Source organism: Bos mutus, chromosome 7 (assembly GCF_027580195.1).
Source record: "Bos mutus isolate GX-2022 chromosome 7, NWIPB_WYAK_1.1, whole genome shotgun sequence".
In the NCBI taxonomy this organism is placed as follows: domain Eukaryota; kingdom Metazoa; phylum Chordata; class Mammalia; order Artiodactyla; family Bovidae; genus Bos; species Bos mutus.
Genome location: NC_091623.1, coordinates 39,256,560 through 39,284,312, shown reverse-complemented (window position 1 = coordinate 39,284,312; position 27,753 = coordinate 39,256,560). Strand labels below are relative to the sequence as shown.

Genomic DNA, 27,753 nt, shown 5'->3' with positions numbered 1-27,753 from the left:
TGTTTTTTAAAAAAATCAATGTCTGGATTTTACTCAAATTAAGCACCCAAATAAGGAACCATTAAAAAAAAAAAAAACTAAAATATAACAGCATCGAAAATATGCAAGTAAACCTCTCAGTGAGTTTGAAACAAGCTAAATAAAATTTCAACACTAACATATGAGTTTTTATGAATTTTTAATAAACATAAAAGTGAACATAATTCTCTTCTAAATCCTTATATAAATTTAGTTATTAGTTTAACAATTGAAGTAAAGAATTATTTCAAACCGAGTGTAATAATATACTATAGTGTCTACAAGTAACTCATAGGATTTTAAACATTTCTAAAAAATTCCATAATGACCCCGTTAATTTTAAAGCTATATATCACTGAGAGATTTTAGGGGCGATTAAGAATCAAATGTCATACAAACAGAAGAAAATCACCAAACACTTGCAAAAGGTGGGAAATACTGGCCTACTGAGTAGGAATCTGAGTTACGCAGGAAAGGCGACTTTCTATGAAAGGGCCAGGTAAACACTCTGGATATTTCACCTTCATGACTGTGTGCATTCCTGCTGGACAAACAGGATGTAAAGCAGTGCTTCCATCTTCAACAGGCACAAAGGCCTATCTGTAAATTGACAAATCCTATTTTTTTAGCAATAAAGTAGAATTGATCTTTTTTTCATGCATTGATATCTTATTTTTATCAAAAGCATACTTTACCTAATGTTCACTTTATACTATGAAACTAGAAGCAAAACTCTTATTAACAAATTCCTTAATTAACAATTTTTGTACTTTTTGAGACTTTGAGTTTGTTCAGTCGTTAGGTAATAATACAACTATGATTACCATAATGATTAGGCAGAATTACATGCTGATCAGATTCACATTCTTCTACAATTCTTCCCCAAACAATATTAATGTCACTCTTCCCCAAAGATATACAACTTAATCAAACTTGAACATCACCTGACTTCCATGACTTTCCACTTCCTTGACTGCCTGTTTGTGTACCTTCCAGGATGTCTAATAAGAGACCCTATCTCTAGCAAAATATATTTTTTAAAGGTCATTCATTTTTGGTCTCATACTTCTCCAATACCTTCTGATTTCTCCTGACTTTGCTTTCTTCCCTGCTTCTTTAGTTCCTTTACTCAACTTCTTTTTATGAGTAATCGTTCTTTTTTCTCATTATTTTTATCCATTTACTTTTTCCAGTTGTGCCTGTGACTCTCATTCATTCTCTTTCATCTCATCACATTGCTGCCATTTTTTCTACAGCTTTATTTTTTCCAAATCAAACATCCTGACCTGAAGCTCATACAATGTTGCAGAGAAAATGTACCACTGCATCAATAATAACATTTTAGTCCATTAACTGTCTTCAGTGCAAGTGCTATACTACACATCTCAACTAAAACTATTACCAGATCATTCTGATGAATCAGTATGAAATCACAGCTCGGTACATTTGAAAATTTATCATCAAGTTGGGATTGCCTGTACAGAACACAGTGTCATTCTGACATGATCTGGGTCAAATGCTGTAAGCATCTGAGCAAACACATAAAAGAAGAGGCTTACTCTCTGTGTGGCTTCCTAAGTGGCACTAGCGGTGAAGAATCCACCTGCCGGTACAAGCGACATAAGAGACTTGGGTTCCATCCCTAGTTCAGGAAGCTCCCCTGCAGGAGGGCATGGCAACCCACTCCAGTGTTCTGGCCTGGAGAATCCCATGGACAGAGGAGCCTCGTGGGCTACAGTCCATAGGATCGCAAAGAGTGGGACATGACTGAAGTGACTTAGCACACACACTCTATGTACTGAAATAATAGAAAATAAAGCTTGATAAGAGAGAGTGAAAAAGTTGGCTTAAAGCTCAACATTCAGAAAACTAAGATCATGGTATCTGTTCCCATCACTTCATGGGAAATAGATGGGGAAACAGTGTCAGACTTTATTTTTTTGGGCTCCAATATCACTGCAGATGGTGACTGCAGCCATGAAATTAAAAGACGCTTACTCCTTGGAAGGAAAGTTATGACCAACCTAGATAGCATATTCAAAAGCAGACATTACTTTGCCAACAAAGGTCCGTCTAGTCAAGGCTATGGTTTTTCCAGCGGTCATGTATGGATGTGAGAGTTGGACTGTGAAGAAAGCTGAGCGCCGAAGAATTGATGCTTTGGAACTGTGTTGGAGAAGACTCTTGAGAGTCCCTTGACTGCAAGGAGATCCAACCAGTCCATTTTGAAGGAGATCAGCCCTGGGATTTCTTTGGAGGGAATGATGCTAAAGCTGAAACTCCAGTACTTTGGCCACCTCAAGTTAAGAGTTGACTCATTGGAAAAGACCCTGATGCTGGGAGGGATGGGAGGCAGGAGGAGAAGGGGACGACAGAGGATGAGATGGCTGGATGGCATCACTGACTCGGTGGATGTGAGTCTGAGTGAACTCCGGGAGTTGGTGATGGACAGGGAGGCCTGGCGTGCTGCGATTCATGGGGTCATAAAGAGTCGGACAGGACTGAGTGACTGAACTGACTGAACTGAAAGCTTGATAAGCTCTTCTTAAAAATTATGTATAATACTAGGGATTCAAAACATGTAATTCTGAGAATATTATTTAGTTTTTCTTAGACATGACTAGCTACATGGAGAATTCAATCTATTTATGGCAGTGATATGATGTAAGAAGTTTAATTTTTATTTTTCCTATTTCTCATTTTTCTACATGTTACTGTCTGGGATAAATAAATAAATATTAAATCCTTAAGGATAAAGGAAGACAACCAAGGTTTAAAATACATAATATCTAAGTTGAACTTAACAACATCCCTTGTCAGAGGAAGTACAAGGTTGCTCTGTTGGACTTAAAGAAAGACACTAAAAAACATGAGCAGTTTTTTATGTTATGAATGAAAATAACTATATTCCCTTATGCCAAAGGTGAAAGCCCAGCATTATAATACCAACATGATAATCAATGTACAACAAACACAACTGAACCATAATTTGCTTATTTTCTAAACAGAAGCAAACAAGCAAATCTTACTTAGTATATAATTATTTATTATGGATGCACATCATTATTTTTGAATATTTTTATTTTCAATCAAGTTCAAAGTAATTCAAAAATTTTTAAAAACCTAGATCCAGAAAAATGTTAATTTTAAGGCGACAGAAGAATAATTTAATAATTCTTCTGACATCTAAAGAACAATTATCTGGACCAAAGTGTGCTTTATTTTTATTTTAAATAACGTTTTTCAAAGAGTGCTACTATTATAAATGTGTTCTGTACTCCACTCATCAGTGAACAACAACTAGTACTCAGAAGGGGCTGTAAGACAGAAGAGATTGTTAAGCCACTTATAACAAAAATTCTGCAGTAAAAAAATGGCTCTGGAGAAAGGGCAGTATTCTTGATATGACTAGAACAGATCTCATCGAATATAATGTGGTTTGAAAGACTTTCAATGGAAATGGACCCTCATGATCGCCTGTAGGCTTTCAGATTATACAACGAACCCTGTCTAACACCCCTGGCCTTGATTTCAGAAGCAATCTATGAGAAATAGTCCTCAATGCAAATTCATAACCGCCTGAAGCACGAAAGATGCAGGATATGAAGCAGACCTCAGCGCCTGGAGGGACTCAGGATAGGCTATTTAACTCCTTTAGTGCAGTAGAAAAAAAGAAACACCTGCTTGGAGCTGATACAGCGTATTAAAATACTAATCTCACCATAACAGTAAATATTAAACATCTATCATCAGATATTATAGTCTGTTAAAGTCAAATTCACCTATGAGCTAATTATCTGACATTCTTCCTTCCAGCAACATTTCTGATTAAAGCGCTCCATCAGACTGTCTTCACAGAGAGATCTACATTTTAGCCACAGTGTAAAAAATGGCAAAATAAGTAGCTATGAGAAGTTCAATGGGAATACTATCATGATTAATCCATTTCCTTTTGTATAATGCAATTAACAGTTTTATCTAAAATTATGCTCTAAGCTCCCAATTTTATATGTTTGAGTAAAAAACCAGCGATTTCATAGTTGTTGCTTTTAGATTTTAAATTAAATATGCTTCCACACTTTAAAAAATAATTTGAATATATACCTCATACCATATGCAAATATTAACTTGCAGTGGATCAAAGACCTATATGTAAAACTACAGAACTCTAGAAGGAAACACAGGTGAGGGTTTGCATGACTTTGCACTAGACAATTTTTTTAGATACAGCACCAAAAGTATGTGCAATGAAAGAAAATTAGATAAATGGACTTTCTCAAAATTAAAAACTTTTGTGTGTCAAGACAATTCCAAGAATGACGGAAAAAAATTTTTAAATTATGTATCTGATAAGGGGCTTGTATTCAGAATATATAAAGAACTCATAACTCAACAATGAAGGAAAATCACCAATTAAAACATATACAGTGGATATGAATAGTCATATCTCCAAAGAATACATACAAGTGACAACAAATCACATTAAAAGATACTTAACATCATCAATTGTCAGGAAAATGCAAATAAAACTACAATAAGATATCATTTCATACCCACTGGGATGCCCATAATTTTAAAAAAATGGAAAAATAAAAAGTGTTGAGATTGTAGAGAACTGGAACACTCAAATAATACGCTTTGCTGGTGCGAATGCAAAATGCTGCGAACACTGTGGAAAACAGTTTGGTAGTTCCTCAGAAATTAAACACAGAATTACCACATGACCCAGCAATTCCCTGGTATATAACTGAAAGAACTGAAAACATACATTCACATAAAAACTTGTATTTGAATGTTCCCTGCAGCTTTATTCATAATAGCCCAAAAGTAGAACCTAAATGTCAGCTGATGGATAGGTAAACAATGTCAGATAAACCCACACAAGGAAACACTATTCTCTCATAGAGAGCAATGAAGTTCCAATAAATGCTACACCATGGATGAATCAAGAAGACATTACACGAAGTGAAAGAAACCAGGCAGGAGAAGGCCACATAGCGTGTGACTCCATTTATGGGAAATGTCCAGAAAAGGCAAATCCATAGGATCAAGAATAGATGAGTGATTACCAGAAAATTGAAAAGGGGGGAAATTAAGACCAATTGCTAATAGGAGTTTCTAATTAGGGAGACTGAAAGGCTCTGTATGTATATGATGGTGATGGTTCCACAACAATGAATATGCTAAAACCACTGCGTGTATATGCTGAAATGGTCAGTTTCGCATTGTGTGACGTATATCACAAAAAAATAAACTAATTGGCTTAAGTTTGCCATTTTGGCAGGGTTCTTAAAAAGTTTTAAAGAAAAACTCGTTTAGAGTAATTAAAAATTTTCCTTCTTTTACACTACCTTTACCAGACTAGAATACTCAAAAATACTAAACTATGTCAGAAAAAAATTTTAATTATAATTAAATAGCCTCTAAAGTTTATCTTAGACTATCATACTACTTGAAACCTTCACATTCACAGTAAGACAGTAAGACTCAAGACCTCAGTTACCTGTGTAGTTGAGGGGAAAAATCTTCTTCAAGTAAACAGGATATTTAACACCTTACAGAAGTAGTTCTGTACCTTTACTCACAGTGTACCAGTGTCATAAAGTGCACACTATCTCAGTCTTCTTAGTTCATAAGATTTCTGAATAAACCAGGGAATGTCAAAGGGCTCTTAAGTGATGGATATAATGACTGCCTTAATCATGAAGATAAAAACGTGATCAAATGCAAGACAAAGTACAGATTCACTAGAATTCTTGATTACAAAGGGAAATTTTCTTAAATGAAACAGGCATTTCATAGCTTCAAGGATGTTGATAAGGTTATTTAAATGTATATATGAATGAGGTACATGCTTTGTGGGAATGGCACTTCATTTCAGATAAAAGCAGTCAGTAAACACCAAATTTAACCTATATCAATCACTGCCAATTTAGTAATTTTACTTAAGAATAAGGTAAATACCACTTTTAAGTGGAGACAAAACATGTAAATATCTTAAGGCATTTAAAAAGTTATGATTTATATCAACTAATTATGAAGATTGTGTACAGTATATCTGACGTACTTTTGGAGTGCTAACCCCATACAACTTCATCTTAATGAACAAACAGGATTTCTCCTTTGTTTCTAGATGTAAATCAATGTGTCTTAAAGGAAAAGAAAAACCTCTTTCATCCTCTGTTTAAAAAATACTTTAAATATTTCCTTGTAAGAACTGTTTCTTTTTCTTCTAATGTGCTGTGCTTAGTCGCTCAGTCATGCCCGACTCTCTGTGACCCCATGGACTGTAGCCCACCAGGCTCCTTTATCCATGGGGTTCTCCAGGCAAGAATCCTGGAGTGGGTTGCCATGCCCTCTTCCAGAGGATCTTCCCAACCCACGGATTGAATCGAGGTCTCCTGCATTACAAGCAGATTCTTTATCATCTGAGCCACCAGGGAAGCCCTTTTCTTCTAATAAAAATTATCAAAAAAAACTCTCCTCATAGAGTCTCTGAAACTTCTCATGAATTCTTAATCAAGTCTCCTATGCCTTACTTTGACTGTCAAATCATAATAAACCAAGTCTTATAAACTACTATTTATCTGTAGAGTTGTAAATTTATGAAAATAAGAGCAGGAGATAAGGCTTGAAAGAGAAGTACTCTGTCATGTGGCTCCTGCACACAATTTTAATTTTCATTTGCTACTTAATGCCACATAAGACGGTCTGCATTAGTTTTCTCCTGTGGATACTTCTGAACGCTGAAAGTGACAATGGCAGCATCAAAGGTTAAAAGATAAGTTGAAAATCTTTTACGCAAAATATATTTTTCTTCCTTTTTTAAAATTAAAATACCTGATGCCTTGCCACAGTTGTGTATAAAAGATTGTTGCTTGAGTGGAATAAATATGGGAATATGTCTAACATATTAAAAAGCGTGCATGCTCAATCGTTAGATCATGTCCAACTCTTTGCGGCCCCGTGGAATTCAGCCCACCAGGCTCCTCTGTCCATGGGATTTCCCAGGCAGAAATACTGGAGTGGGTTGTCATTTCCTCCTCCAGGGGATCTTCCCAACCCAGGGATCAAACCTGTGTCTCCTGCTTGGCAGATGGATTCTTCACCACTGAGGCACCAGGAAAGCCACATATTGAAAAGGAACTATAGCAAATATATCCAAAATGAACAGTGAACTAATCTAAGGTTAGGAAGCACTTTTTTTTTAAATATATGAGTAGGTCACATTGTTTTAGCTAAACTTTTAAAGAACAAGAAATAATATTAAGATATTATGTTGTAGAAACTTGGCAAGATGGGGGGGAAGCATGTAATTAGTTTGTACTGAACATTGTTTCAACCATCATTCAATAAAATACTATAAAGCTCTATACTGAGAGTGAGGCATGGCTAGAATAAAAAGCTTGATGACTTAGTATTATAGGTAATGAAGCAAAAAAATACTTTATACTTTTATATATAAATGGAATAAGAATATTTTTTTTATCTTGCTTGGCTATAGCTGCTATTACTAGGAGTAGTGAATATTCTATACATTACCATGTGCCACGCACAAATTTCAAATGGACTTTAATTTTCCAATTAAAACATTCTTAAAAATATGAACACATATAAAATGATACATTTTTAAAATACATATATAATAATCCCTATTATAAAAATGTTTCACTGTAAAATAATTATATTTATAGTTTTCCTCAATGTTACAAAGTACATAAAATACTGTAAGTACTTATACGCAGTACAGAAAGTCTACAAATCAAATTTATTTCTTTCTTCCTTATTTCACTGTTACATGGGTCTTACTATACACATATCATTAATATACACACAGATTCACATGCACACATAAAGTTAAATTGTCTACTTACCTTTCCATTGATAAATACAAATTTACATGACATTCACTGATACATCAGAAGAAAGCTAGACAATGACTATTTTCAGTAATGTATAGAGTTCATCGTACTTACTGAAGAGCCCAGTGCAGATTTTGGAGATCTAATGATTCCAGCAATTGAGTGACGAATAGACTCAAATCTGGACAGCCTCTCCTTCCTTTCCTGGAGAGATGCAGAAAGAAGCTGTTAGCAGTAGTAAACTGTCGGGTACATACACAGCTACGCTAGGCAATCAGGCATTTATCCGCAGCTTAAGTCCATTCACTCTGTCTTGCAAGTAAATAAAATGCAAGTTTCCTAACATTCCAAGTGATAAGTAATCAAATGCACATGAACTCTGCAGCATTTTATTTGCCTGTTTGCTCAATAAATATCATGATTTGGGAAAAAATAAGAAATAGAAATTCATGAGATAAGAGAAAACAAGAAATGCAAAGAAAACCCACAGAAACATAAGCATTAGCACAAGGCGGGGCAGGGGAGACACAAACTAGAAGGAATCAGTCTAACAGAAAATTTCTGACGGTTGTGAGGGATTTTCAAGGAAAAAACGGGAGTAGAGGGGGCAGGAGGAGAATTGTACGGAATGTATTTCTAAACAGCGAATTTCACTTGAGCAGTGTAGAGGTTTCCCAGAGACTGACGTGATGATGAGAACGACGGCAACGGAAAGGACAAGGCAAACCAAGCAGGCAGGGGCGGCAGCTCTGCCACTAAGGGAGCGCGTCCAGGCTACTATTTGCTACGGGATGCATTTCTGCAGGTCACATACCACAACGGAAGGAAACTCTTCCTTAAAATTTCAAATCCTTAGATCCGTTCTACAGACACAGGTGATGGGAGAGGTAAGAGAGGTTAGGAAAGAAGAGCAGGAAGGAAAGCAACGCTGAGAGCCTGGAGGTGAGAACGACAGCAAAGCGCGTGTGAGGGTAGTAAAAGCACTGACTAATGGTCCCATAGCGACTCCAGTTCCACTGCTGGCAGCAGACAAAGAACAAGGCATCACAGCGCCAAGCTCTGTACTTCCATGTCTCCCAACAGCAGTGATACTCGACTCGACTCGCTGTGGAAAAATAACCAGAGCAGGCCACAAGCAGCATCTTCCGTTTCCTCTCATAGATAAACACTGTTTCCTGCCACGTCAGTAAACACAGGATGTCACGGCATCGCACCATCAGCCTCTGCGGCTGCCTCAGCTGTCCAGCCTGAGAGGATGGAGAAGAAAGTGGACACTGGCCCTCGATACCAGAGGTGCACGTCAAAGGGACGACTTCAGTGAGCCAGGCTCCTGCACCTTCCCACACGCAGAAAAGGACTACACTTATTAACATGAGACGTCCACCTTACTTTAATCAGCAGTAATGTACTGATGTTCCAACTACCTGGCTGGTTGCAAAAATTCCTGTCTGTTATGACTCCTCCCTCACCTCTTCAGTGCAATCTCTCGAGACCTATCTGAGGGGCTGTGTCCTGGGCTTAAGTCCTCAACAAGCCCATCGATAAAACCTAATTCCCAAGCTTTAGGTTGTGTGTTTTTGTTTTTCAATTGACACTGTGTCTCCAATACCTATAGTATGTCTCTTTATATAGTAAATATTTTTCGTCACATGCTACCTGGTAAACATCATGTTTCCTGGAATTTAACCTTTGTCTCTCCACTTGCTTATTGCCAGGTTATTTGCTGTTATTCTACGAGTTGTGGTACTGTTAGTTTTTATTATTCTACAAACATATGCCTACTAATACTTTAAAATAATCTTAGGAGATCAATTGAGTCAATGCTCTTAAAATATTAAAGAGAGTAGAATCCCTATGTAGGAGTAGTATGAGAACAGAACCGAAAATTACAGGGAGGTTATGCAGAAAACTAGAATATTCAATGGAGAGATTTAAGTGTTAGAATGTATTTTACTTGCATATGTTTACAGCAATATTCACTGTCATGGTAAAAATAACTCTCCTCAAGCTACATCTTGGGCATCGAACCCTATGAAAGTAAAGAGAACAATTTCTCCCCAAGCCTCTTACTAATGCTAAAGAGAAACATTTTCTTAAAAACCTATTACTAGAACTGATTCAAATGTATTCTTTTTAACGGCTGAGTAATAGTCCATTGTGTATATGTACCACAGCTTTCTTATCTATTCATCTGCTGATGGACATCTAGGTTGCTTCCATGTCCTGGCTATTATAAACAGTGCTGCGATGAACAGTGAGGTACACATGTCTCTTTCAATTCTGGTTTCCTCAGTGTGTATGCCCAGCAGTGGGATTGCTGGGTCATAAGGTAGTTCTAATGAGGTGGATGAAACTGGAGCCTATTATACAGAGCAAAGTAAGCCAGAAAGAAAAGCACCAATACAGTATACTAACGCATATATATGGAATTTAGAAAGATGGTAACAATAACCCTGTATACGAGACAGCAAAAGAGACACTGATGTATAGAACAGTCTTTTGGACTCTATGGGAGAGGGAGAGGGTGGGATGATTTGGGAGAATGGCATTGAAATATGTATAATATCATATATGAAACGAGTCGCCAGTCCAGGTTTGATGCATGATACTGGATGCTTGGGGCTGGTGCACTGGGATGACCCAGAGGGACAGTATGGGGAGGGAGGAGGGCGGAGGGTTCAGGATGGGGAACACGTGTATACCTGTGGCAGATTCATTTTGATATATGGCAAAACCAATACAATAGTGTAAAGTTAAATAAAATAAAATTAAAAAAAAAAAAAGCTATTACCAACTAGGTAAGACTAGTAGATAGGTCTAGGTGTGGAATAAAAAAATTGCTTCCCTTATATTAAGTTACACAGCATAATATTGTCTGTATTCAAAGGAATATGATCAGTGAAAGAACCTTTCATTTAAAGATACTCTTCAAATAATGTGGTCTTAAAAAAATGTATTATTAGAAGCAATAAATAGACTAAGTTTTATAAGGAATAATCAAACACGATTCAGTTCAGTCGCTCAGTCATGTCTGACTCTTTGTGACCCCATGAATCGCAGCACGCCAGGCCTCCCTGTCCATTACCAACTCCCGGAGTTCACTCAGACTCACATCCATTGAGTCAGTGATGCCATCCAGCCATCTCATCCTCTGTCGTCCCCTTCTCCTCCTGCCCCCAATCCCTCCCAGCATCAGGGTCTTTTCCAATGAGTTAACTCTTCGCATGAGGTGGCCAAATAATTTGGTGTTCCTTCCAAAGAACACCCAGGGCTGATCTCCTTTAGAATGGACTGGTTGGATCTCCTTGCAGTCCAAGGGACTCTCAAGAGTCTTCTCCAACACCATAGTTCAAAAGCATCAATTCTTCGGCACTCAACTTTCTTCACAGTCCAACTCTCACATCCATACATGACCACAGGAAAAACCATAGCCTTGACTAGAAGGACCTTTGTTGGCAAAGTAATGTCTCTGCTTTTGAATATGCTATCTAGGTTGGTCATAACTTTCCTTCCAAGGAGGAAGCGTCTTTTAATTTCATGGCTGCAGTCACCATCTGCAGTGATTTTGGAGCTCAGAAAAATAAAGTGTGACACTGTTTCCACTGTTTCCCCATCTATTTCCCATGAAGTGATGGGACTGGATGCCATGATCTTCGTTTTCAAAATGTTGAGCGTTAAGTCAACTTTTTCACTCTCCACTTTCACTTTCATCAAGAGGCTTTAGTTCCTCTTCACTTTCTGCCATAAGGGTGGTGTCATCTGCATATCTGAGGTTATTGAGATTTCTCCCGGCAATCCTGATTCTAGCTTGTGCTTCATCCAGCCCAGCGTTTCTCATGATGTACTCTGCACATAAGTTAAATAAGCAGGGTGACAATATACAACCTTTACGTACTCCTTTTCCTATTTGGAACTAGTCTGTCGTTCCATGTCCAGTTCTAACTGTCGCTTCCTGACCTGCATATAGGTTTCTCAAGAGGCAGATCAGGTGGTCTGGTATTCCCATCTCTTTAAGAATTTTCCACAGTTTATTGTGATCCACATAGTCAAAGGCTTTGGCATAGTCAATAAAGCAGAAATAGATGTTTTTCTGGAACTCTCTTGCTTTTTCCATGATCCAGTGGATGTTGGCAATTTGATCTCTGGTTCCTCTGCCTTTTCTAAAACCAGCTTGAACATCAGGAAGTTCAGGGTTCACATATTGCTGAAGCCTGGCTTGGAGAATTCTGAGTATTACTTTACTAGCATGTGAGATAAGTGCAATTGTCCGGTAGTTTGAGCATTCTTTGGCATTGCTTTTCTTTGGGATTGGAATGAAAACTGATCTTTTCCAGTCCTGTGGCTTAGAGTTTATAAAACATTTTAACCAGTGTCAGCTCACTTGGTGCCCAGATTTCCACAAATTAACGTGAAATTATTTTACCAAAAGAATTTCTGGTCAGTGTAGCATTACATATCAAGTTTAAATAATCCACCTAACAATACATCAAATTATGCTGATTATTGTATTAATGAATTAAATGGCTACTTTAACAATTAAAATTAAAAAGCTTCTCTTCAGTTACCACGGACAAAGCGTCTAATTTTGCCTGTAGGCCTGCTAAGGCTGGTGATGATTTAACAAGGTAAAGAGATTTCTCCAGATAAACAGGGATCAGTTCTAGCTAAAAGTCCCTCAAAGTGGAGACAGCTGTGGGCCAGTGAAGGAGGGAAAGGAGAGGCAATGTGATGAAGTAATATATGATGTTATCAAATAATATTATGATGAGTAGCCTATAAAAATTCCATAAAGGTATCTAGAAAGAACAGATGCAGTATCAGTTTCACATCTCATTTAAGAACAGCTTTTCATTCCATTAAAATTAAAGCAGAGCTTCTCAATATCCCTCTCAATATATATATACATATATATATAATAACTAAGAGACTTCCATAATAATTAAAAGCCTATCTATGATAACTCTTTCAAAATATTCTGAAAGAAATAATATCTTAATTACAGTTCAAGTAAAACCAAACCTATCCAGTTTCCAAATCACTCTTCACTGAAATTCTCAAATTATAGTAAAATAGGCTCTCAAGTTACCTTCATCTCCTGTCCAAAGGCAAAGATATAAAAGGCAAGTATTGAGGTTTTGCTAAAAATGAACCCCTCTTCCAAACGACAGTCTATATAGATGCTGAAGTAAATTACAAACTAACGACTTGAACCAAAAAGCACATGCTGCTGCTGCTGCTAAGTCACTTCAGTCGTGTCCGACTCTGTGTGATCCCACAGACGGCAGCTACCAGGCTCCTCTGTCCCTGGGATTCTCCAGGCAAGAACACTGGAGTGGGTTGCCATTTCCTTCTCCAATGCATGAAAGTGAAAAGTGAAAGGGAAGTCTCTCAGTCGTGTCCGACTCTTAGCAACCTCATGGACTGCAGCCTACCAGGCTCCTCCGTCCATGGGATTTTCCAGGCAAGAGTACTGGAGTGGGGTGCCACTGCCTTCTCCGAAAAAGCACGTAACAGGTCTCAAAGCAAGGCCCTTAAAGAAGGCACTACTGGGGGCAGGAGGAGAAGGGAAGAACAGAGGATGAGATGGCTGGATGGCATCACCGACTCGATGGACATGAGTTTGAGTGAACTCCGGGAGTTGGTGATGGACAGGGAGGCCTGGCGTGCTGCGACTTATGGGGTTGCAAAGAGTTGGACACTAATGAGCGACTGAACTGAACTGAAGGAAGAAGGAATAAGATTCTTGATGTCAGAAGAGAAATTTGGGCAAACCATTTAACTACTCTGGCTCTTAGGTTTCCATATCAGCAAATAGAAGAACACTGGACTAGACAAAAATATTCATCTTGAAAATTCTGTGACCATTGCTCGACTCCCCAGTCATCTGTACCGCGCTGATCACTAAGGATGCTCTCATGGAAGAGTTGCACTGGATCAGGCTGGCAATCAGAGTTACTCCCCCTGGGGGATTCAGTCACACCTGACAGACGGTGCCCCCAGAACTTGTCCTCAGGAAGAGGGAAAGAACTATGGAGAGAGGTGACACCAGAACACTCTTTGGTTAATAACTGCACATTCATTGAGGCAGTAACCATGTATTGTTTCCCATAGACGTCTGTAAATAAACTCAATCAAATAACATTCTTAGAAGGAACAATGAAAGGGATTATTCATCCCTGCAGGAACAGTCAGATGTTTATTCAAATCAGCAGGCGGTAAGATTCAAGAAAAAGATAATATTCACAATATTCACTCTCAACCTCCAGGCTGTGTGCCAAATATCTTTGGGACTTCTTATGCAAAGCAGCCATGAAATTTGGAGTGATTTTGTGAGGAATAGCTGCAGAGAAATTACAATGCTAGAGAAGATTGTCTCTCAAAAAAAAATTCTAAACAGTTGATAACTCCATAATGTAAATGAAACACTGCAAATATCAATAAGTCCTTCATAAAAGGAATGGATTTATAAATAAACAAATACCTTAGTCTTTTGCAGATGTTGATCTGCTGGAGAGAATGAAGGACACACAGTTTCTACTCCCATCACAGTACAGAATTTAAGCATTAAAACAGTTTCTAAATGATTTATTCTAGCAATTGGGTTCTTACTGAAGACAAATCATTTTAGAAGTATTTACTGCCTGGGAAACTTGTTCGTCATACTGTTTTTCTTGGATGCTTGCATAATAAGAATATTTATTAAAGTAAAGACAGCAATAGTGAAATTTGCTCAGTTATGTCCGACTTTTTGCGACCTCGTGGACTATACAGTCCATGGAATTCTCCAGACCAGATTACTGGAGTGGGTAGTCTTTCCCTTCTCCAAGGGATCTTCCCAACCCAGGGATCAAACCCAGGACTCCCGTATTGCAGGCGGATTCTTTATCAACTGAGCCATCAGGAAGGCCCAAGAATACTGGAGTGGGTAGCCTTTCCCTTCTCCAGGGGATCTTCCCAACCCAGGGATCCAACTTAGGTCTCCCGCATTGCAGGTGGATTCCTTACCAGCTGAACCACGGTTCAGTTCAGTTCAGTTCAGTCGCTCAGTCATGTCCGACTCTTTGCGACCCCACGAATCGCAGCATGCCAGGCCTCCCTGTCCATCACCAACTCCAGGAGTTCACCCAAACTCATGTGCATCGAGTCGGTGATGCCATCCAGCCATCTCACCCTCTGTTGTCCCCTTCTCCTCCTGCCCCCAATCCCTCCAAGTATCAGGGTCTTTTCCAATGAGTTAACTCTTCACATGAGATGACCAAAGTACTGGAGTTTCAGTCTCAGCATCAGTCCTTCCAATGAACACCCAGGACTGATCTCCTTTAGAATGGACTGGTTGGATCTCCTTGCAGTCCAAGGGACTCGCAAGAGTCTTCTCCAGCACCACAGTTCAAAAGCATCAGCTCTTCGGCACTCAACTTTCTTCACAGTCCAACTCTCACATCCATACATGACCACTGGAAAAACCATAGCCTTGACTAGACGAACCTTGTTGGCAAAGTAATGTCTTTGCTTTTGAATATGCTATCTAGGTTGGTCATAACTTTCCTTCCAAGGAGTAAGAGTCTTTTAATTTCATGGCTGCAGTCACCATCTGCAGTGATTTTGGAGCCCCAAAAAATAAAGTCTGATATTGTTTCCACTGTTTCCCCATTTATTTCCCTTGAAGTGATGGGACCAGATGCCATGATCTTTGTTTTCTGAATGTTGAGCTTTAAGCCAACTTTTTCACTCTCCACTTTCACTTTCATCAAGAGGCTTTTTAGTTCCTCTTCACTTTCTGCCATAAGGGTGGTGTCATCTGTGTATCTGAGGTTACTGATATTTCTCCAGGCAATCTACAAGGGTAGCCCAAAAAAAGAGAAAGACAACCCCCTTGCTAAGTGAAGCATTTTCACTTTTTGAAATAATGAAATAGGAAACTAAATGCACAAAAGGAATGCTTGAATGATTAAGATTTTGTCTTAAAATAACAATGCTGAAGAAATCTATGGTATAATAGAATGGGGTTCAGCGAAAACCAGGCTGTAAAGCTCCCCAGCATACTGTCTGCTTTCCTGACTCTGTATCCTCTTAAATAAGGTGATTTCTCCTCTAGGGAAACAAATCCCAAGCGTCAGGCTATAATCAGCTCCCTTCCTGTTCAATATCTAAACATAATTTGTGTTCCATGGAGCTTTCCTCAAGTGTAGGAACAAATATCCATTATAGTTTTTTTATAAAGTACCCAGAAGTGCAAGATGCACACCAACCAGTTTCCTTTTGAGGACCTCACTGACTCAATTTACATACAGATAGATTTTGCTCAGTAAGCAATTGTGCATTTCAGTAACTTAAAAAAGTACACTATTATGAATTAAATTATTAAGACATCTTAACTGAAATTCTGCTATTAAAATAAGGGACATAATAATAAGATCATACATTTATTCCCTTTGCTTAAACTAACAAATTATGAAACATATATGTTATAATGTATAGACTATATAGAGAATGAAAGTGTTACTTCATTTGAGGTCCCTATGTCTAGTAATCAAGGCACTTTACCAACTTCAGCCTCACCCTCACTAACTCCCAAGCTCATTATTATATTTAACAAACTGCTTTGATCAGGCCAAAACCATCCCTTTGTCACTAACTGTGTAAGCGGCACGTGCCTCTCCCAGCGGCTTCCTTCTCTCTCTTCCTCTTCCCTCTCTGTCTCCCGTTTCCCTTCTTTCCTCCCATCTGTCTCCCAGGTCACAGTGAGAGCTTATAAACTTTAGTCATCATTATTTGGGTTTTACTAATACTAACAAGGACATGTGGGCAGTTCCCATCTTTTGGCTGTTGTGAATAGTGCTGTAATGAACATTCATACAAACATACTTGAGTATCTGTTTTCAACTCTTTTAGGGATTTATATAGGAATGGAATTGCTGGGTCATATGGCAGATCCAACCAGTCAATCCTAAAGGAGATCAGTCCTGAATATTCATTGGTCGCTGAAGTCACGTGATGTGAAGAACTGGCTCATTTGAAAAGACCCTGATGCTGGGAAAGATTGAAGGTGGGAGGAGAAGGGGACGACAGAGGATGAGATGGGTGGATGGCATCACCCACTCAATGGCATGAGTTTGAGTGAACTCCGGGAGTTAGTGGTGGACAGGGAGGCCTGGCGTGCTGCAGTCCATGGGGTCGCAAAGAGTCAGACACAACTGAACAACTGAACTGACTGAACTGAATCTGCCTGCAGTGCAGGAGACCTGGGTTCAATCCCTGGGTTAGGAAGATCCCCTGGAGGAAGGAAAGGTTACCCACTCCAGTATTCTGGCTTAGAGAATTCCAAGGATGGTATAGTCCATGGGATCGCAGAGTCGTACATGACTGAGTGACTTTCACTTCCATGTCCTATGCATTGTTCTATCTGTGGAAGTTACAATGGCTAATGGAGCTTATATTTTAATGCTTTTGAGTTGAGAACGTTTACACGTAATATCATCACCACTATAGCCATTCTAAAAACAGATATGCTTATTTTTCTTGAGTAAACTCAAGAAATTGACTCCGTTAATTTTACTCAGTCAACAAAAATTGTAATGTCATTTTGGCCTTTCAGAACACATACTCCTGATTTTAGGTTGGTCATAGGAAAAAATAAAGGGAGACAGCCTGGTGGCAATTCTATATTTTAACTTTCAGAGGAACTGCCAAACTGGTTGACCCATTTTACACTCCCACCAACAATGTATGAGGCTTCTAAATTTTTCACATCCTCGCCAACACTTGTTATTTCTGTTTTTCTGATTATAAACATCCCAGTGATTGTAAAGTGCTGCTTGCCTTCATTTTTTTAAGGACACTTTCACTGAAGATAGAAGTCAAAGCTGAGGCTTTTTTTTCCTTTTGTTCCAGCGCTTTGCGTTCTGGTCTCCATTGTTCCTTGTATGAAGTCAGCAAGAATTCATGTCATTATTCCCCTGTACATAATGCTTATTTTTTATCTGATTGCGTTGTAATCAACTAGGATATAAGTACATGTAAATTTTTCTTTTAACTATTCTTTTTGGGGTCTGTTAAATATCCTGGACTTCTGGATTGAAAGTGTTAGAAAACACAACCATGTCTGTTCAAATACATTTCTACTCCCATCTCTCTCTCCTTTCTTAAATTCTAATTATTAAACATGTATGTTAGTCCTTTTGATATTACCCCATGATCTCAAATACTCAGTTGTCTATTTTTATCTTTTTGCTTCATTCTAAATGCTCTCTATCACCTGTCTTCACAGCTCACTGTAATTGTCCTGTGTCTAGTCTACTGACAAGTCCAGCTAATGAATTTCTCAGTTCTGATAAATTTTTCATTCTAGAATTTCCATGTTTATAGCATCTACACTGCTGCTGAACTGCTCCATACACACTGTATACCTTTTCACACACATTGTATATCTTTTCTTAGACCCCTAAGCATTTTCATAAGCTATCCTAAAAGACACTAACAATACAGTGCCATCCCTAAGTCTGCTTATTTTCTGAGCTGTAGGCCACATTTCTTACTTTTTAGTGGCCATACAATGTTTAACAGATGGTTTCTACTAAAAAAAAAAAAAAAGCAGAATCTGAATTCTATATGTTTACCTCAAGAAAGAGGCACACATACTCTTTTTTCCTTTCAGGATGCTAGAATTGGGGCTGTAGTTAATAAGCTGGGCTTGTCCTCTGCTACTGCTTTGGTTTGAATTAATCCATCACCAGCTTCAAATATTTGGGGCTAGATCAAGTTTTTCTTCCAGAGAAGGCAATGGCACCCCACTCTAGTACTCTTGCCTGGAAACTCCCATGGACGGAGGAGCCTGGTAGGCTGCAGTCCATGGGGTCGCACAGAGTCGTACACGACTGAGTGACTTCACTTTCACTTTTCACTTCCATACATTGGAGAAGGAAATGGCAACCCACTCCAGTGTTCTTGCCTGGAGAATCCCAAGGACAGGGGAGCCTGGTGGGCTGCCGTCTATGGGGTCACACAGAGTCGGGCATGACTGAAGCGACTTAGCAGGAGCAGCAGCAAGTTTTTCTTCAGCTACGGATGGAATCTGAACTGTGGCCAGATTCCAGCAGGCTCTTTGGCAGGGGTGAGGGGGGCAGAAGGCAGGCTCTGGGGAGCTCTCTTTCCTCCCCAGGCTCACCCGCTACATTACATCTAAGATAACTTTCTACCTTCTCTAGCCTTTAGAAGGCCACTGCTCCCAACTCTGTGAAGACCCACAAGTCCCTGCAGAGAATCCATCTGAGAGAGGGTTCCAACATTCTTTTGTCAGTAAAAACCCAGAGGGCTCGGTCCTCCTGCCTCTAACCTCAAACAGCCACCCCACGCCCCCCAGACAATACTGCAACACTTTTTACATGTGAGGAGGATGTCACTCGGGATATCTTTCTCAAGCGTTCATCTCTGATTCCCTGCTGAACTCAGCGAAGACGTGAGCAGATCAGAAGCGGCCTCATTCTGTGGGGAGGGCTCCCCCAGATTCTAATCTGTCCCGCCAGCCTACGCTGCTATCACCAGTTTGGTTAAAGCTTGTTCAGTTGATTTCTCCTTATTCCTTTCAGTGGAACTTTCTTCTTATCACACAGCTCCACCCAGGATGGAGGAAATCATAGGTCTTTTTTTTTTTTTCCCCCTAAGAAAGCTTGTCACTTTCTGGATTTTGGTTCATTTAGGTTTCTTTCTGTCCTCAGATCTCTGATGAGTCTTTTTTTTTTAACTATTCTTTTGTACCGTATTCTCCGATAAGTAACCTACTAGTCATCATTTATCTTTATTCACAAATTAAGAAAATAAAAAGACATACTTTAAGGGTCTTCAGTAAGAAGTCATTAATTTATCAAAAGTTACAGACTTGAATTTAACTACTATTTTCTAAAGCAGTCAATTATCACAGAAGGCCTTTAAAGATTACATTTCTCAGAAAACTATTTAAAGGGTTAACGTCCAGACTTCTCAGAAATTTTGATTGCTATTCTGTTTTGGTTTTCTTTTGTTGATTGCTTTTGGGAGGTAAGGGAGATGAAGTTTATTGGCCTTGTATTTGCTGCAGACCTCACAAGGATACTATAAAGACTACTGTGCAACATATTTCATTTCTTGTAAAAGGCTTTAAGTTTCCAACTTTATCTGAGAAGTTTCATGAATGGAAACATACTGTTTGATAGTCTCATACTGCACATGTATCAATAATCCTCTTATCTGTTCAGAGCTCCTTTTGTAACTAGAACTGAGAACATTTCAAGTTTCAAGGCCTCAGTCAAGACTTTATTAGAATGGAATCAGAAACAGCAGGACTCAAAAGAGAATCCTGACTTAAAAAAGAGAAAATCATAAATTTTAAAGAAAGGAAATGTGGTATGTATAATGTTACCCTTGCATTATCAGCAAATAAAATACAACCAGGAAACCTGTTTTAGAAGGAAGCAAACTAGGTTCTAAGCGTCTGTCTCAGCCTCAGCCCTCCTGAGATAATACCACACTGCAGCATCGTGGCACCACCACGGGGAGTGAAGTCGATACGATAACAGGCACAACTAAGAAACCAGGGCACATGCCTGACGACACGATTCGGAATCTCTGGACATATCCAGAAATCTGAGGAGAAAAATGCTCTATTTTGCCTTAACTAATCTGCCACAGTTGACTGCTATTATGGAATGAATACAGTAGGCTTTCTTAGAATATCCATGAATAATTAAAGATTACTAATCAATAATTACAACTATCACAAATGTCACTAACAAAATAACGCACTAACATTTTTAACGTTTTGGACATATGTTAACTTCTAACAGGAAAATGAATATTTTAGTATTGAAATGCATCAACATAAATGTCAAAATTCTTTGCAAAATAAACATTTACTATGTTGTGGTGCTCCTTCTTACTGATTCCCATTAGTTGAACAGTTTCAGCACATGACACACGAAATACCTGCCCAATGTGTTGGTGAAAACCCCAGTGTAGATGGTTATTAATAGATATTATATTGCAAAAGGTTTAGTAACTGCACAGATTTTAGAACTGCTCAGTTAAACAAATATTTAAGCAGATTTCTTAATGCAACATGTCTCAGAGCCTCAGTAATGTACTTTTTTGGGGGGAAATATTATTCAACAAAATTCACCTCAAGAAATGATGTCATGAGGATTTCATTAAAGGTAGTAGGAGAGAAAACATTCTCTTCCACTTTACATTAGTCACGGCTTTTCCTGGACATTATCCTCACATGTAACAGGTCCAAATTAACGAATTTCAGTTTGTCTCTTTCTGGCCACAAGCACCTACCCCACTGGTGTGCTTTTAACTAGATCCACTAAAACCATGTTTCAACTTCACTGAAGCCCTAAGGCTTTGAGTCTCCGAATTTCTTCCACTCCATCACCTTCTCTTTTGTTCTCTTCCTCACTGAGATGACCATGATGCCTCACTCCACTGACACTCGCCATATTCTCAATTCCCTTGCTCTCCGGTCTCTTAGTTGTCCCCACACAGCAAACCCCAACCATGGACAAATCCAACTTTCTGCTCTCTCTGAGCTAACATTTGGCAACCCACCACTGTTCAGAGAGTCACATGATGATTGCTTCAAATGGGCCCTAAATATCTGACATACGATGGCATTTCGCTGGTCAACTCACTTCTTAACGCTCCCACTTCCACTGTCCACCCTTTTCTACTTTCTGTGTCTAAACCACCTTGATCTACCCTCCCCTGCCTCTTTAGAAAGAAACTAAAAGGCAGAAACCCCTTCAGCATCCCTTTTCACGCCCACAAACGTATCCCTTCCCCTCCCATTCTAATCCCGTCCCCATGTGGACACATGGAGCTGTCTCTCTCCCACCAAGGATGACCACTCTACTTGTACTTCCTGCCTTTCTGCCCTCCCAAGGACTTTACACCTTTAAACACCTAACAGACGTCTCTGTGATGCACTGTCCCACTGACTTTCATATTTAAGTTGCTCTCATAGGGAAACAAGAAGAGTTAGGAGGAGAGAAAGGAGGAAGAGAGCAATGAAGAGAGGAGACAATGAACCTTTCCCTTAACCACATACTCTGCTCCATTTATTGTGTGCTCTTCACAAAAGGGAAAAAAAAAATCCCTAGAAGAGTTACCTATGTCAGCTAGAAATCTTGGGACCAAGTCTCTGTTTCTAAGTAACAGGTATTAATCTGTTTAAATTAATAAAGCACTCATTATATTTACTGGTATTTTCAGAAATTCATTCACTGTTTCACCACCCGGCAACAGGCAGAGAAGAATCAATAAGAAAAAAGAGACACCAAACTACTAGCCTAGAATACTCAATGTGCAGCTCCAAATATCATACTTGTAAATCAGGAAGCACTCTGATTAGGTATCACCATACAAGCCACAGATCTCATTTGAAAAATAAGAGTGGGTATTCACTAACTAACCGTACCAATGGTCTCACAAAGTTATTAAAGTATAATGGTATATATGAACACAATGTACATAATGGTATAATAATTCTAAATAATTAAAATTATATTTTTATTAAGCAAAATTATTACATTGGAGAAAAAGTTTAGAGATACGAGAATCTGAACATCCCGTAATCCCCTTATTCCTACTGAGTTCTCCATGGATTTTATAATTAGCATTGTCTATTTCTGTCTTTATAGAGGATACCTTAATTTATACCTATTGGAAATGCTCATAGACAAGATTATGACAAAGAAAGTATAGTCCAGAACTACTAGCAGCTTGAGGAAAAAACACTATACCGCTGAATACAGAGTTGACTAAGCCCTTAAATAAAAAAGCCTCTCCAAGAAGGTTTCCTGTAGTTACCTCATGCAGAGCAAAACTTCATGAAGATTCTAATAAAAGTACCTGAAAAGTTATGAATGGTCTTTAAATTTTTATTCCTGATGACAACATTCCCCACAGCATTCTTTTGGCTGTGATTACATTCTACCTATCTCAATATACAACTAGAGGCAAAAAGTGATTGGTTCAATTGGAAGTGGCGGCCCTAAAAGTTAAGAGGCTGTATTTTTTTAAATCATAGCCAAAGTGAACATCAACTGTCTTGACTAAACTTCCCTAGGTTTGCATGACCTACATATCTTAGAAAGCACGGCTTTTAAAGGCACCTTGATTGTTCTACACTATCTTCATTTCTTAGTCAAACTGGCATTCCTATTTCAAGATATATATTCAAACCATTTTCTCCTTGCCAAGCATTAACTTCCTACCTTATAAGTAGCTTCAGTGTGTTTTATCTGAGATTCAAAATAGTTTATAGAGAAGAAAATTTTCCTATAAAACGGGAGGAAAGCTGATACAAATACATATAAAGGCTGGTAGTACTTAGATGAATTCACAACTTCTCAGGATGGGTAAGAAAAAGAGGAAGTGGTTTACAGTCTATCTAGGTCTAATTTAACATGAATAGCTATGCTCAAAGGCACATATCAAGCTCAGCAGAAATATATATACATATATATATATATATATATATGTATGTATGTATGTATGCTGCTACTGCTGCTAAGGCAAGAGTACTGGAGTGGGTTGCCATTTCTTTCTCCAATGCATGAAAGTGAAAAGTCAAAGTGAAGTCGCTCAGTCGTGTCCAACTCTTAGCAACCCCATGGACTGTAGCCCACCAGGCTCCTCCGCCCATGGGATTTTCCAGGCAAGAGTACTGGAGTGGGGTGCCACTGCCTTCTATGTATGTGTGTGTGTGTATATATATATATGTATGTGTGTGTATATACACTCAAGAGAACAAGAATAATACTGTATAGATGTGTTTAATTCTAATCATATTTTCATGGCCTTAGACACAGCAAAAATTTTTCCAGAGCCTCAAAATGCCATTTAGCCATATTCAAATAAGCTTCTCAGAAGACAAAATTTATCCCTCAGAAAGCATTTTAAACCCGCTTAGTTCATGATAAGCTCACAATTCACATTTAAAATTCAAAGAGCATAAAGAACTTTATCTCTAACAGATATGAACCTGAAAGAAGACAGGTACGGCTTTTTCTAATCTTCAATATAAGATTAAAATATCAATGATTTCCTTGGCCATAGAAGTAACTGAAACTGCACAATTAATTTGCATTATTTCTAATTCAGAATACTTTTGCATAGCTATACTTTATTCCAATCAAAAACCCAATTTTTATCAGTACTACTCAATAATATCTATAGAACTGACTGACAGAAACATAATATTTTCATTTGAAATAATACCAAGAAAAATAACTCAATAAAGGATGAATCTTAATTAAACAATAATCCTCTTTATCAAAGGATAAAGAAAAAAGATTATCTTACTAAAAACTTTTTTTTTTAATTCTAAAATGGAGTTTGGAATTTTCCTCTCATTAAAAAATAAAATACAAGCAATGAAATAACCGACCAGAAGCCATATGAAAGCATTATGAAAAGTACCCTAGCCTATGTTCTTTTTGCTTCATGTGATAAAACAGATGAGTTAATGGAGGAAAATTGTATAAGGACAGCAGATAATCAGGAAGCACTCTGTCAATGGAGGAAAGACCAGAAACACCCACAATGATCAACCTCAACACTGGGATAGCGGTACAACTAAAACACTCTTATTCTCCACAGATCACCATGCTATGTTTTCCTTCCTTCTGAAACTTATCCACCTGAGAGTTGGATATAAAAAGGGAAAAAGTCAACCACGTGCCCATGTGCCCCTGTCCCTTGTTGTCTACTTGCCCCGCACATCACTGACCTTTGACCCGCCCCCACACGACCTCAGCGCTGCTAGACTTGCGGGCACTGCGGCACTCCCTTCTGACGACGCCCATCTCTCCCTGCTTCAGTGACATCGTCGCCTCTTGATTTTCTCCATCTGTCAGCTTGATGCACCTCATTCGTGTGTGTGTCTGTGTGTGTGTCTGTCTGACATGTGCTCAGTCACGTCTGACTCCCTGAGACCCCACGGACTGTATAGCCTACCAGGTTACTCTGTCTGGTTGATCCACCTCATTCCCGTGTGTGTGTGTGTGCATGTCTGTGTGTGTCTGTGTGTCTGTCTGTGTGCGTGCTCAATCAACGTCTGACTCCTTGCAACCCCACGGACTGTAGCCTGCCAGGTTACTCTGTCTGGTTGATCCACCTCATTCCTGTGTGTGTGTGTGTGCACGTCTGTGTGTGTCTGTGTGTGTGTGTCTGTGTGTCGTGTGTGTGTTCGGTCACGTCTGACTCCCTGTGACCCACGGACTGTGCCAGGTTACTCTGTCTGGTTGATCCACCTCATTCCCGTGTGTGTGTGTCTGTGTGTGCTCAGTCACGTCTGACTCCTTGCGACCCCATGGATGGTAGCCCGCCAGGCTCCTGGGTTCGTGCAGTGTCCCAGGCACATACCCTGGAGTGGCTCGCCGTCCCCTACACAGGGGATCTTCCCAGCCCTCCCTGATGTGTCTCCTGCACGGCAGGCAGCTTCTTCCCCAGTGCGCCACCCGGAAAGCCCTTATTACCCATCCCTTGTCCCCGCCTGGCCCTCAACACCAGTCACTCAACATTCCCCTCTGTGGCCCTCCTCTCCTGCCCCACAGTCAAACACAGTTATCTCCATCACTTCACTTATAAACTGCGTGCTGAGGATCCCCAACAGCCACATTTGCAGCCTGACCACCCACTAGCACTCGCCATCCCTCACCCAGTCCAATCTGTCGTCCTTCTGTCCCGACGACCCCCATCTTCTGCGGCGAGCACCACCACGGACAGAACTCCCAAGGCGGAACTCTGGAGGGCACTCTTGGTACTGCTGCTCCCTCGTATCCATCTCCGATCAGTTACCAAATTCCGAAGTCTGCATCTATAAAATACCTCCAAAACTGGTCCCAGGAACTCCCTGGCAGTCCAGGGGTTACAATTCCACGCCTCCACTGCAGGGGACACAGGTTCAATCCCCTGGTCGAGAAACTAAGATCCTGCACACGGCGCAGCACAGACAAAAAACAAAGACAGATTTAAACATCAGCCCCTTTCTTTCGGTACTCCCTGATTCGATTTAGTTCAGCACCAGCCTTCCTGGCCTGGATAGTTCTTTGCTCCTGTTCGCTACGAAACCCCGGAGTCCTCTTTGTGAAAAGGTAAGCCAGATCGATTCACTCTGCAGCTTACTGTCTTGAATGGCTCCTGCACTGTGGTCACCATAAAACCCCAGTTCACACACAAAGGTTTTTCCATAGTTTAAGCTCCGACATAATATCCAATATCATTTCTCTCCACTTAACTTTTCATACCCATAATGTGGTCATATATAAATACTGAAGATTTAGAACACACCATATTTTCTCTTACCCGAGTAATACATGATGCCTCTCCCTTTTCCTGAAAAACTATTCCAGTTTTCTGTCTTCTGGCCTGTCCAGCCCCGTGTCTTCTTCAAACACAAAGCAGACCTTCACCTGGAGGACTGAAGCTCTAAATCTAGGACATCGTCTTATGTTCTCTGATGGGACCCAGGCTTAACCCTCATCAAATTCCCCATACTCTTGTCATAATGATCTGCTAACCTGTCTTTTGCTCAACTCTGAGCTCCTTGCAGACAAAGACTTAACCTCACTCAGCTTTGTATTCAAAGGTGAGACAGTGCGTATGGCATATGAACTTCCCCAAATGGCCTCAATAGTACCTCCATCACACGCACCCTTCTTACCATAAAGACTCTGACTCCACTTTCTTGGGAAGTGGGGCATATGTCCTCTCCTCGAGATTCTGGGTGAGTACATGACTATGGTGAAGGAACACGACGTGACGGCTGAGCCCAGGTCCCACAACCAGCTTCCTTCTGGTTTTCTCAGAACACATACTCTGGAACTTAGCCACCTCAAGCTGTAACAAACCTCAAGCAACCCACAGACAGACCCACAGGAGATAAACAGAGCTCAGTTGAGCCTGGAGCCAGCAGTACCCAAACTGTAAATCATGGGACTGAACCACTTAGGAGGTGGAGCTGAAGGCGTCTAGTCTAAGTGTTCCAGTTATGGCACATGGAAGAGAGATAAGCCTTCTGCACTGAATTCTTCCCAAACAGAGATTCATGAACAAATAAAATGACTGGGTGTTTCAAGCCTTTAAGCTTTGCAGTGATCTGTTACATAGGAACAGAAAATCAGAATAGTGCCTGCCAGAGTACACACACACACACACACACACACACACACATATGAGTTTACACATGAACAGCACATAGTCACACACATACATAAAATCTGGTGAATCAGTAAATATGTTCTCTATCAATTTTACTACGTAAGTTAGATTTGGTGGATAGAGGAGAGAATTTCCAAGTATTTTAATTGGACAATTAAACTATCTCAGCTTTTTTTACCATTAAAAAACTGACAATCAAACACAAGGAATATATATGCCCTTGTAACCATCCCCCAAGTCAAGAAATAGAGCCCTGCTAAATACTGCAGGCGGCTTCCATTCGACGCGCCCCAGGCGCAACCACCACCCGCATGCCTCCCTCCGAGGTTACCACTATCCTGCTGTCCATAACAAATCACTCACCTGCATGATTGTTAGTCTTTGGTGTGCATCCCTAGAAAAGATAGTTTTGGTTTGGGGCATTTTTTAAATTTTATTTAAGGTACCTTTAAGCACCTTTTAATCGATAGGTTCCCTCTCTGTCCCTATATTTTACTTACAATTTAGCTGTTTAAAGACCCAGCCATAGGATTCAGGGTTCACAGCATGGGATTGCATGATTCTACACTCCAGGGGCAGTCTGGCATGTCCTCTGTCCTCTTTTCTACAAATTAGCAGCTGGGATCAGAGGCTAAATCAGACTTGGGTTTAACATCTTCTGTGAAAGCATGGTGGT

General features: G+C 39.6%; 1 protein-coding gene across 3 annotated transcripts in view; it reads right to left on the bottom strand.

Annotated features, from left to right (window-relative positions):
* The window catches only part of FER (FER tyrosine kinase), a 460,352-nt gene that overhangs the window by 234,074 nt on the left and 198,525 nt on the right, over nucleotides 1-27,753 (bottom strand). For all 3 annotated transcript variants that reach the window (XM_070373202.1, XM_070373203.1, XM_070373204.1), the window contains one exon: nucleotides 7,995-8,084. In XM_070373202.1, the coding sequence (XP_070229303.1) occupies nucleotides 7,995-8,084 (90 nt within the window). The remainder of the gene's footprint in view (nucleotides 1-7,994; nucleotides 8,085-27,753) is intronic.